The sequence below is a fragment of the Pleurodeles waltl genome, chromosome 9 (assembly GCF_031143425.1).
Source record: "Pleurodeles waltl isolate 20211129_DDA chromosome 9, aPleWal1.hap1.20221129, whole genome shotgun sequence".
Lineage (NCBI taxonomy): Eukaryota > Metazoa > Chordata > Amphibia > Caudata > Salamandridae > Pleurodeles > Pleurodeles waltl.
The window spans coordinates 549193147-549206291 of NC_090448.1; the positions used below are offsets into that span (position 1 = coordinate 549193147).

General features: G+C 46.1%; 1 protein-coding gene across 1 annotated transcript in view; it reads right to left on the minus strand.

Annotated features, from left to right (window-relative positions):
- NOP53 (NOP53 ribosome biogenesis factor) overlaps positions 1-13145 on the minus strand; it is a 164280-nt gene that overhangs the window by 79228 nt on the left and 71907 nt on the right. Inside the window, exon 8 of the mRNA XM_069207477.1 lies at positions 11727-11945. Coding sequence (XP_069063578.1) covers positions 11727-11945 — 219 coding nt within the window. The remainder of the gene's footprint in view (positions 1-11726; positions 11946-13145) is intronic.

Below are 13145 nucleotides of genomic sequence, written 5' to 3' on the forward strand. Positions count from 1 at the left end.
ATCAATGTGTATGAAAGCTTCTCATCTAACAGGGGTGTCACGTATCTAATTATTATTCTATCTCTTGTTAGGGAATCTGTTAGTTCTCCTTTTCTGCAAAACTGAACAAATCTGATTCACTTGGCGGTGTAACACTTGCGCGCTGTTGGCCTCCGAGATTCCCTGAGGACTTTAATGCATATTTGGGGGGGGAGTTGCAAGTTTCTGAATTGTACATGTTAGGGAGTCAGACTACTAGACAGAGGCTGGCTCGTTTGAGGTTGTAAATGTGACCTTGCTGTATGTTAAGTCTTGTAGGGCAGGCAATTTAATTATCTGCTCTTGTGCTATTTCCATCAGGCCTGGAAGGAAAATGTTACTTACCCAATAAGCATCAGTTTGTGGCATGTAGTGCAGTAGATTCACATGCTCTGCATACTACCGCCATCTAGTGTTGGGTCCGGAAGAGTGCAAGTTTTTGTTTGAAAAGTCTTTCGAGTCACGAGGTACAGTGACTCCTCCTCTTGTAGGTAATGTGCATGGACATTAACTCCATCTTCAGATTGTTTTCCCACAGTCAGTGTAGGAATGGAGTGATGTATAATATAAAATAACTGAAAAAGCCCATGGATGTTAATGTGTAGCAAAGACTACTACAACCACAGGTGGGTGGCGAGCGCATGTCAATCTACAGCACTACATAACACTAAGATGATTACTGGTTAAGTAACATTTTTTTTTGATGGCATGTGTGGCTGTAGATACACATGCTATGCATAGACTAATGCAGTACCTCCCTAAAAGTACGTAGCACTGCCTGGCCTACATTAGCTTGTTGGCGAGCAAATACATCTACACAGTAATGTTTAGTGAAAGTGTGAGGTGTAGCCGATGTTGCTGCTTCACTAATATATGAACTATGGGAACAACACTTAAAAAAGCCATAGATGAACCTTTATGAGTGGAGTGTGCTCGAGCTGTAATAGGTAGTGGCCTTTTAGCTTTTGCATAGCAAGTTTGGATGTGTTGGATGATCCATCTTGCTATAGCAGATTTAGTGACAGGGTTGCCTTTATGTGGTAAGGGAAAAAGCAACAAAAAGTTGTTTGGCCTTCCTAAAAGTTTTGGTCCTATCAATATAGAACATTAGCACTCTCTTAATATATCTAAAGTGTATAGAGCTCTCTCCGCAACAGAGTATGATTGAGGAAAGGAGACTGGCAATTCAATTGTTTGATTAATATGAAAATGCGATAGTACTTAGGGTAAAAATGTTAAGTTGGTACGAAGAACCACCATAGCCTTATGAATTTGGAAAAAAAAAAGTTCTTGTAAAGTTAATGCCTGGAGTTCACCAACACGTTTGAAGGAAGTTATCACAAATAAAAATAACAATTTCCACTATAGGAACGTGAAAGGACATGAGTGAAGTGGCTCAAATGGTGGGCCCATAAGTCTAGAGAGGACCACATTCAGATTCCAAGAAGGCACTGAAGATAGTCTTGATGGTATTACTCGAGCCCTTCCATAAATGTTTAATACTGGGAATTTTGGAGAGTGTCAAGGTTTGTCTGCTTTAAAGATAAGCAGCTACAGCTGCTAAACGGAGCCTTATGGAGGTGTATGCCAAGGTTGCCTTCTGTAAATGAAGAACGTAAAGGATGATATTTTGAACGTACACCCTGAAGGAATCCCAAGTTTAACCAATGCTTAACTGCACAAAACGTTCCATTTTTTGCCATGTTTTCCATTAACATGCTCTAGTAATTGGTCTACGTGCTTCCTTAAGAATATCCATACATTCCTGAGGTAGGTCTAGATAACCAAATTCTAGGACTTCAGGAGCCAAACTGGAGGATTCAACTCCTTTGATTTGGGGTGTCTGATTTGAACTTGATTCTAATCAAGACGGTCTGGGTCTAGAGGAAGCTACTTGTGTGGTACTACCGAAAGGTCTACAAGACTGGTGAACTATGGTTGTCTGGCCCATGCGGGTGCCACTACAATGAATGTGAGAGAAGTTTGCCTGAGTTGTCGAACCAGATACAGAAAGAAGGTGGGTGGTTTGAGCATAGGTAAATATCCCAGACCAGTTCATCAATAGATTATTACCCTTGGACTGAGGGTGAGGGAACCTAGATGCGATGTTTAGGCATTATGCATTCTCTTGTGTTGCTAAGAGGTCCATCTCTGGAAACCCACACTTTTGAAAGTAGGTCAGAAGGACTTGGGGGTGGAGTTCCCACTAGTGGACTGCTGAAAACGTCAAACATGGTGAGTTTTCCTGGGAGGTGTTCTGCTAAAAGGGATATATTGTGAATTGCCCAGTACCAAATTGTCTGTGCAAGACGATAAAGCTGCAGAGAATGTGTCCCTCCCCGTTTTTGCACAAAGTACATGGTTGTCATGTTGTCTGTGCTTATGAGAAGTACTTTGTTTGTAAGGTGAATCACAAAGGCTCTGAGCGATAAGTGAACAGCTAGCAACACTACAAAGTTGATGTGCCGGGCTCGATATGAGTGATTCGAAAGATCCTGGACTGGCAGAACCTGTAGGTGAGCACTCCAACTTGTCTGCGAGGTGTCCGTTGTCAAAATGATCTGGGGAAGAGGGTCTAGAAATGACCCCCCTTTTAACAGGTTGGTTTTGTTCCACCACTGCAAAAGGAAAAAGGTGCGGCTGTCCACCAAAACTAATTGTCTAATTGACCCTGTGCCCAAGACCTTTGGCATGAAAGGCATTCCTCTAATGGGCGCATGTGAATACAAGCATGTGGTACTATTACAGGGCAAGAAGCAATCATTCATTATCAATTTTACTTTGACTGGTTGGTTGGGATGAAAATGAGGTGTGTTTGAAAATTCTGTATCCTTGCCGCACTTCGGTACGCTTTGACCGGCTGTCTATTGAGAATGGCCCCTAAATAGGGCTGTGTCTGAAGTGGATTGAAATGTGACTTCTGAAAGTTTATGGTGAAACCTAATTGATGAAGTAAGTCTATTGTGACTTGGGTATGATGCAAGCATTGACTGAAATTACTGGCTTTGATGAACCAGTCATCACGGTATGGCTAGACATGGATTTTCTGCCCACGTAAGTGATCCACTACAACTGTGAGGCATTTTGTAAACACCCTTGGAGCTCTTGTGACTCTAAAGGGAAGCACTCTGAATCGGTAGAGACGTCCTATCACAAATCTGAGTGATTTACAATGTGTTGGATGTATAGGAATGTGAAAGTAAGTCTTTTACATCCAATGAGGACAAAAAGTCACCTTGGTGCAGCAATGGGATCACGCCCTGAAGTATGACCATGTAATAGTGTTATGATGTTGCGATTTAATGGCCTGTGATCCAATAGAGGTCCTAAGGAGCGGTCCTTTTTTCAAGATGAGAAAGCGTAGCAAATACATTCAGATTCCCTGCTGTTGTAAGGGAACTGGTTCTATTGCCCCTTTGATGAGAAAGGCTTGCACTTCCCGTTTGAGGCGAATTAGATGGTTTTGTGATGTTTGAGTGCGAGGGAAAATGTTTGGAAGAGTGGAATTGGGCTCCAGACAATAACAATGTTGGATAATATACAATACCCTTTTGTCCGTGGTGATTTTTTGCCCATTGTGTAAAGAAAACTGAAGACATCCTCCTACAGGTGTTTGCTAATTGGAGGGAAGGTGTAATGAGCCACTGCTTGGTTGCAGTGAAGGAGGCTCGAGGGGAGGTGTTTTTCACCTGCCCCCGTAGTTATTCGCTCTATAGGAACCTCTGTGAGAGGGTGTGTGATGTTGTCCCTAGGTGTATGATTGTGAGGTTTCGGATGTAGAAGACTTAGAGGCGGATTTGAATTGAGTTCTACAAAAATTATACAGAGAGGCAGGAGATGGTAGCGCCCCCATGGCCTTCACCACCTCATGGTCTTTCTTAATTTTTTCCAACACCTGATTGACATGTGGGCCAAACAGGTGTTCCCTATCAAAAGGTACATTTATAATAGACTGCTGTACCACATGCTTGAAGCCTGATATAAGCAGCCATGCTTGTCTGCATAAGAGGACACCTCTCGCTGCTGTGTCGGCTGAATCTAAAGCACAGCGGATAGAGTTGTTGGAGATTAACTGTCCCTCACTGACAATTTGTCAACCTCTTTTCTTATGTTCCTCAGGAAGGTACTAGAAAAGGTCCTCCATTTCGGCTCAGTGGGCATGATCATATCTGGCAAGTACGCCTTGTGTTTGGTGATCACCAGTAACTGGCTGATTGAGCAGCGACACGTTTGCCAGAAGCATCTATAAGCTTACTCCCCATATCAGGGGGTGGGGCATTCTGAGCGGCTTGTGAGTTCACTCTTTCTGGCATTGGACACGACCAGGGAGTCAGCAGGAATGTGTCCCTTAATGAAAAAAACTGGGTCAGACAGGGAGGTCCTGTATTTTTTTCTCTTTACCTGTGGAGTGATAATGCTTGCTCTAGCAGGGTCTTGGAAAGTATTGTCCGCCTGCCTCAACATTTATGTGCGAGGTGGTGTGTCTCAAAAAGGAAATCATCCTCAATGGGCTCTTTGTGAAGGGGCACCAGACGGTATGAGGCTGCCTCCCAATAAGCTCTTGAAACGAAGTGGTATTGTCCAGTGGAGAAGGCCTAGCTGGTTATACGTCTGTGTTAGTATCTATGTAAGTGTCCACACCATATTGGGGCCAAGGGTCTGTGCCTGGCTGGAGGTGGGAGACTGTTGTAGCCTGTGTTCTATGTGTAACGAAAAGATTGTGGTGAGCCCTGTGGAGGGATGTCAAGAAGGTCAGCCTGAGATCGTGGAGAAGGAGTTGTTGGTGGAGACGTAGGTGGCGGTGGGTGATCGTCTGCCAAGTCAGTTTCCATTTTGTTCGGTTTAACTGGAGACGTTGGTGGATTATTGGCCTCTTCAAAGGAAAGCCGACTCTCAAATGGGGCAGTAACCACCACTTTAACCAGCACTCTCCCGGTATGTGGTTGTATATGCAGCTGTGACTGCTTGGCATGACGCTGCTGCTTCGTTTTGTGAAGAATAAGCTATGGGGAGGTTATTGGATCCGAAGTTGCATGGAGAGCCAGTTTCTAAGGCATGGAAGCGCTCTTTACCTTCAGTGCCGAAGTGAAGGGTGAGAGCCAGAAAGTATTTTTGGTGCAGAAACAGTTGGTGCAGAGTGGGATGTGGAAGGTTTCATTGCCGAGGTTGGTGGTGTTGGGATCACTACAGAGGTGGAATGCTTATGTTTTGGCGCCAAGCCTGAAGGTGGGGCCTCCGATAGAGTTTTTCAATGACTGCCAGGGCCCGAAAGCAGTGGCTGCTCAATACCCTTTGCTTCCTTATAGATGTGCTTTTTTGGTGGGAGTGAGGGGAGGCTTACTCACTGTTGGTTGACCCGAACAAAATGAAGGCCTCAACTTTGCTCCCAGTTTCTCTATATAATATATACACATAAATCTTTTTACTTTAAGCCCTTGGGTGCCCCGGACGAGGTGATCTCGTCCTCGGTGCTGATTCCCCGGTGCAGAGAACAAGACCACCTCGTCCTGTTATGGGCCCCCGAGGGGAGCGCTAGCGCTCCCCCCTATGGCCAGACACCCCACTCCCCTGGGCAGGGATGGAAGAGGAATCACATTCCCTTCCACCCCCGCCTTCCTCCTCCGTGGCGTTTGATGACATCAGCGTGCAACCCCTTAGGCCATACCCCCAACGCAAATAAATGGGGCCAAAGTTGTTCTGCCCACCAGTGGGCAGATGGGGCAATTACCCCCAAAATAAAAAAAAGTGGGGTGGTGGCTACCAACCAGTAAGGGGCTGGGTTATGCCCCCACCCCAACTGAAGGGTGCAACAGTCTTTCAGCTCTCCCCCCGCACACTAAAACATCTTTTTGCACGGTAAGCAAGAGAACAATTGATTATTTTGGGTTTTGCTTTTACATTTGGGTCCATGAGAGCTTGGTAACTCTCAAAATCGTTGCACTTGGAATGGGGAGGGCTGCACTTTTTGGACTTTGGGACGCTGCCATGTAGAAAAATCCACAAGACCTAGACACATCTGAAAACTAAACATCTGGGTGATTCCAGGGTGGTGTGCTTCACCATGTTCTTACCCACAATGCCCTGAAAAACTCCAACTTTGCTGGAAATCACACATTTTCTCCACATTTCTGTGATGGAACCTACCGGAATCTGCAGGAATCCACAAAATTCCTACCACCCAGCATTGTTGCATCTATACCGCTAGAAATTATGCCCCACTTGTCAGCCTAAAAATTTTTTTTTTCAAACTGCCCTTTTGGGCCCTGTAGGAAGTTGGCTCTGTATGTGCTATTTCAAAGTAAGGAATAGCATGCACAGAGTCCAAGGGTTCCCCTTAGAGGTAAAATAGTGGTAAAAATAGATAATACTAATGCTCTATTTTGTGGTAGTGTGGTCGAGCAGTAGGCTTATCCAAGGAGTAGTGTTAAGCATTTGTTGTACATACACATAGACAATAAATGAGGTACACACACTCAGAGACAAATCCAGCCAATAGGTTTTTATATAGAAAAATATCTTTTCTTAGTTTATTTTAAGAACCACAGGTTCAAATTCTACATGTAATATCTCATTCGAAAGGTATTGCAGGTAAGTACTCTAGGAACTTCAAATCATCAAAATTGCATGTATACTTTTCAAGTTATTGACAAATAGCTGTTTTAAAAGTGGACACTTAGTGCAATTTTCACAGTTCCTAGGGGAGGTAAGTATTTGTTAGGTTAACCAGGTAAGTAAGACACTTACAGGGCTTAGTTCTTGGTCCAAGGTAGCCCACCGTTGGGGGTTCAGAGCAACCCCAAAGTCACCACACCAGCAGCTCAGGGCCGGTCAGGTGCAGAGTTCAAAGTGGTGCCCAAAACGCATAGGCTAGAATGGAGAGAAGGGGGTGCCCCGGTTCCGGTCTGCTTGCAGGTAAGTACCCGCGTCTTCGGAGGGCAGACCAGGGGGGTTTTGTAGGGCACCGGGGGGGACACAAGTCCACACAGAAATTTCACCCTCAGCGGCGCGGGGGCGGCCGGGTGCAGTGTAGAAACAAGCGTCGGGTTCGCAATGTTAGTCTATGAGGGATCTCGGGATCTCTTCAGCGCTGCAGGCAGGCAAGGGGGGGATTCCTCGGGGAAACCTCCACTTGGGCAAGGGAGAGGGACTCCTGGGGGTCACTTCTCCAGTGAAAGTCCGGTCCTTCAGGTCCTGGGGGCTGCGGGTGCAGGGTCTCTCCCAGGCGTCGGGACTTTAGGTTCAAAGAGTCGCGGTCAGGGGAAGCCTCGGGTTTCCCTCTGCAGGTGGCGCTGTGGGGGCTCAGGGGGGACAGGTTTTGGTACTCACAGTATCAGAGTAGTCCTGGGGTCCCTCCTGAGGTGTTGGATCGCCACCAGCCGAGTCGGGGTCGCCGGGTGCAGTGTTGCAAGTCTCACGCTTCTTGCGGGGAGCTTGCAGGGTTCTTTAAAGCTGCTGGAAACAAAGTTGCAGCTTTTCTTGGAGCAGGTCCGCTGTCCTCGGGAGTTTCTTGTCTTTTCGAAGCAGGGGCAGTCCTCAGAGGATGTCGAGGTCGCTGGTCCCTTTGGAAGGCGTCGCTGGAGCAGGATCTTTGGAAGGCAGGAGACAGGCCGGTGAGTTTCTGGAGCCAAGGCAGTTGTCGTCTTCTGGTCTTCCGCTGCAGGGGTTTTCAGCTGGGCAGTCCTCCTTGTAGTTGCAGGAATCTAATTTTCTAGGGTTCAGGGTAGCCCTTAAATACTAAATTTAAGGGCGTGTTTAGGTCTGGGGGGTTAGTAGCCAATGGCTACTAGCCCTGAGGGTGGGTACACCCTCTTTGTGCCTCCTCCCAAGGGGAGGGGGTCACAATCCTAACCCTATTGGGGGAATCCTCCATCTGCAAGATGGAGGATTTCTAAAAGTCAGAGTCACCTCAGCTCAGGACACCTTAGGGGCTGTCCTGACTGGCCAGTGACTCCTCCTTGTTTTTCTCATTATTTTCTCCGGCCTTGCCGCCAAAAGTGGGGCCTGGCCGGAGGGGGCGGGCAACTCCACTAGCTGGAGTGTCCTGCTGGGTTGGCACAAAGGAGGTGAGCCTTTGAGGCTCACCGCCAGGTGTGACAATTCCTGCCTGGGAGAGGTGTTAGCATCTCCACCCAGTGCAGGCTTTGTTACTGGCCTCAGAGTGACAAAGGCACTCTCCCCATGGGGCCAGCAACATGTCTCGGTTTGTGGCAGGCTGCTAAAACTAGTCAGCCTACATAGATAGTCGGTTAAGTTTCAGGGGGCACCTCTAAGGTGCCCTCTGGGGTGTATTTTACAATAAAATGTACACTGGCATCAGTGTGCATTTATTGTGCTGAGAAGTTTGATACCAAACTTCCCAGTTTTCAGTGTAGCCATTATGGTGCTGTGGAGTTCGTGTTTGACAGACTCCCAGACCATATACTCTTATGGCTACCCTGCACTTACAATGTCTAAGGTTTTGTTTAGACACTGTAGGGGTACCAGGCTCATGCACTGGTACCCTCACCTATGGTATAGTGCACCCTGCCTTAGGGCTGTAAGGCCTGCTAGAGGGGTGTCTTACCTATACTGCATAGGCAGTGAGAGGCTGGCAAGGCACCCTGAGGGGAGTGCCATGTCGACTTACTCGTTTTGTCCTCACTAGCACACACAAGCTGGCAAGCAGTGTGTCTGTGCTGAGTGAGAGGTCTCCAGGGTGGCATAAGACATGCTGCAGCCCTTAGAGACCTTCCTTGGCATCAGGGCCCTTGGTACTAGAAGTACCAGTTACAAGGGACTTATCTGGATGCCAGGGTCTGCCAATTGTGGATACAAAAGTACAGGTTAGGGAAAGAACACTGGTGCTGGGGCCTGGTTAGCAGGCCTCAGCACACTTTCAATTGTAAACATAGCATCAGCAAAGGCAAAAAGTCAGGGGGCAACCATGCCAAGGAGGCATTTCCTTACAGGCCCGCTTTGGTTCCCCCTCAATTTTGATATGTTTTTGGCTCTTCCCTGTCACAGACACTTGGCCCACCTACACAAGTGAGGTATAATTTTTACCAGGAGACTGAGGGGAACGTTGGGTGGTAGGAAATTTGTCCCGGTGCAGTGATCCCACACAACTGTGGGAAAATGTGATTTTTTTTGCTAAATTTGAGGTTTGCTGAGGATTCTAGGTAAGAAAACACTGGGGTATCCACACAAGACACACCTCCCTGGACTCCCTCGGGTGTCTAGTTTTCAGAAATGTCTGGGTTCGGTAGGTTTCCCTGTATGGCTGCTGAGCCCAGGACAAAAAACGCAGCCCCCCGCAAAAACAGGTAGTTTTGTATTTGATCATTTTGATGTGTCCAGATAGTGTTTTGGGGCATTTCCTTTCGCGGGCACTGGGCCTACCGACACAAGTGAAGTACCACTCTTATTGGACGATTCAGGGGAACACTGGGTGGAAGGAAATTTGTGGATCCTCTCAGACTCCAGAACTTTCTGTCACCGAAATGTGAGGAAAAAGTGTTTTTTGGCCAAATGTGGAGGTTTGCAAAGGATTCTGGGTAACAGAACCTGGTGAGAGCCCCACAAGTCACCCCATCCTGGATTCCCCTAGGTGTCTAGTTTTTAAAAATGTGCAGGTTTGGTAGGTTTTCCTAGGTCCCGGCTGAGCTGGATGCCAAAATCTACAGCTAGGCACTTTGCAAAAAACACGTCAGTTTTCAATGTAAGAATGTGATATGTCCATGTTGTGTTTTGGGGCATTTCCTGCCGCGGGCGCTAGGCCTACTCACACAAGTGAGGTACCATTTTTGTCGGGAGACTTGGGGGAACATAGAATAGCAAAACAAGTGTTATTGCCCCTTGTCTTTCTCTACATTTTTTCCTTCCAAATATAAGACAGTGTGTAAAAAAGACGTTTATTTGAGAAATGCCCTGTAATTCACATGCTAGTATGGGTACCCCAGAATTCAGAGATGTGCAAATAACCACTGCTCCTCAACCACTTATCTTGTGCCCATTTTGGAAATACAAAGGTTTTCTTGATACCTATTTTTGACTCTTTCTATTTCAGCAAATGAATTGCTGTATACCCGGTATAGAATGAAAACCCACTGCAAGGTGCAGCTCATTTATTGGCCCTGGGTACCTAGGGTTCGTGATGAACCTACAAGCCCTATATACCCCGCAACCAGAAGAGTCCAGCAGACGTAACAGTATATTGCTTTAAAAAATCTGACATTGCAGGAAAAAGTTAGAGTAAAACGTAGAGAAAAATGGCTGGTTTTTTCACCTCAATTTCAATATTGTTTTTATTTCAGTTGTTATTTTCTGTAGCAAACCCCTGTATGATCTACACAAATTACCCATTGCTGAATTCAGAATTCTGTCTACTTTTCATAATTGTTTGGGTTTCTGGGATCCAGCAGTGGTTTCACACCCATTTCTGTCACTGACCGGAAGGAGGCTGAAAGCACAAAAAGAATCATAAAAATGGGGTATGTCCCAGTAAAATGCCACAATTGTGTTGAAAAATTTGTTTTTCTGATTCAAGTCTGCCTGTTCCTGAAAGCTGGTAGTTTTAGCACTGCAAACCCTTTGTTGATGCCATTTTCAATGAAAAAAAACACAAGGCTTCTTCTGCAGCCCTTTTTTCCAATTTTTTGGAGAAAAAAAAAAACCTGATTTTTCACTGTATTTTGGCTATTTTCTTGGCCTCCTTCCGGGGAAAAAACAAAGTCTGGGTACCTCTAGAATCCCTAGGATGTTGGGAAAAAAAAGGATGCAAATTTGGCTTGGGTAGCTTATGTGGACAAAACGTTATGAGGGCCTTAGTGCGCCCTGACCCAAATAGCCAAAAAAAGGCCTGGCACCCGAGGGGGAAAAGGCCTGGGAGCGAAGGGGTTAATAGCTCAAACGTCTGGACAGATTTACACCAAATTGCAAAAAAAGATCCTTGTGGACCAAGATCTAGCTTTCTGCCAGATTTGGTGCAATTCTGTTCAGGAGTTCGGGATGTAGACATGTCTAAAATCCCTATGGGAAACTGCTTAGGGAAACCGCATTTTAAGACCTCTCTTCTTCTCTGCCCCCTGTTGACGCATCACCATGAAACTTTCCAGACAGCAGCTGAAGTGACTGGTGAACTAGTTTTGAACATTTTGTAAGGATTCCTCAAACGGCACGAAAGTTATTCTCAAAATAAAAACACTTTTCCTATACAAAGTAGGTGCTAACTATAAACTGGCAACTGCCAGTAGGGTAAGAAAAAATAAATAAATAAATATACACACACATACATATCTATATCTACATCTATCTATCCATCTATCTACACACACACACACACACACACACACACACACACACACACACACACACACACACACACACACACATTACAGTGCCTCCGTCACATTAAACAGAAGGGAGCCGCACCATCAGGATGTCAATTTACCAGATTTTATTTTGTGGTACCACTTGAAGTGTTTCGTTTTTTTCCACAGCCTTGCTGGTTGTAAGTAAGGCTGTGAAGCAGCTGAAACGCATAATGCAGTAAGCACAAAATTAAATCTGGTGAATTGCATCCTGATACTGCGGCTCCCTTCTGTTTATAGTGGCCGAAGGATTGTGTGTTTGGGTGGGAAAACTGAGTCCGTGATGAGCCACACACCTCCTGATCTGGAAGAGTGGCAGCGATCAGAGCGAGGAAGAGAGCTATACATAATTTCTCTTACCAGAGCTTTCTCTCGTTTTTCTCGTTTTCTCTGCCTCTCGGTTTTCTTCTCTCCAGTGACAGCCTTTGCTGTTGGAGCCCCTCTCTTCACCTCCTCCTCTTCGTCGTCGTCTTCTTCTTGGTCCACGTTGTCCACCTTTGCCTTGAGGGGGTGGGCTTTGAATTCTTCATCATCTGAATCTTCCAGCAAACCTTGACATAGCTCTCGAAACACAGTTTCCTAAAGAGGACCAAATAAATCACACCTTAATTGACTGACCAAACAGCTGAGACTGAGTTAAAGGGAAAGGCTGGGAAAAGGAGGAGGTGTTGAAAGGTTACAAACAGAGGAAGAAATGGGAAGGAAGAAGATTGAGAAGAGAGAGAGAGAAGCACAGGAAAAAAAGGGACAAAAACAAACCAGCACGCAAAATGAAGGAAGAGGGGAAGCAAGCAAGACATTAAATCATCAATTCTGAGACTAGTAAAATGACAAACAAGGGACAAGAAACAGTCTTCCCTCCATACACAATTACGCATAATGGATGTAATAAAAAAAGAAAAAAAAACAAAAACAAAAAAACTCCCTGTAAGGAAATGCCTCATTGGCATGGTTACCCCCTGACTTTTTGCCTTTGCTGATGCTAAGTTTTGATTTGAAAGTGTGCTGAGGCCTGCTAACCAGGCCCCAGCACCAGTGTTCTTTCCCTAACCTGTACTTTTGTTTTCACAACTGGCACACCCTGGCATCAAGGCAAGTCCCTTGCAACTGGTACCCCTGGTACCAAGGGCCCTGAGGCCAGGGAAGGTCTCTAAGGGCTGCAGCATGTATTATGCCACCCTGGGGACCCCTCACTCAGCACAGACACACTGCTTGCCAGCTTGTGTGTGCTAGTGGGGATAAAACGACTTAGTCGACATGGCACTCCCCTCAGGGTGCCATGTCAACCTCACACTGCCTATGAAGTATAGATAAGTCACCCCTCTAGCAGGCCTTACAGTCCTAAGGCAGGGTGCACTATACCATAGGTGAGGGCATAAGTGCATGAGCACTGTGCCCTTACAGTGTCTAAGCAAAACCTTAGACATTGTAAGTGCAGGGTAGCCATAAGAGTATATGGTCTGGGAGTCTGTCATGCACGAACTCCACAGCACCATAATGGCTACACTGAAAACTGTGAAGTTTGGTATCAAACTTCTCAGCACAATAAATGCACACTGATGCCAGTGTACATTTTATTTTAACATACACCCCAGAGGGCACCATTAGAGTTGCCACCTGAAACCTTAACAGACTATCCGTGTAGGCTGACTAGTTTTAGCAGCCTGCCACACACCAGACATGTTGCTGGCCACATGGGGAGAGTGCCTTTGTCACTCTGTGGCTAGTAACAAAGCCTGTACTGGGTGGAGATGCTTATCACCTCCCCATGCAGGAACT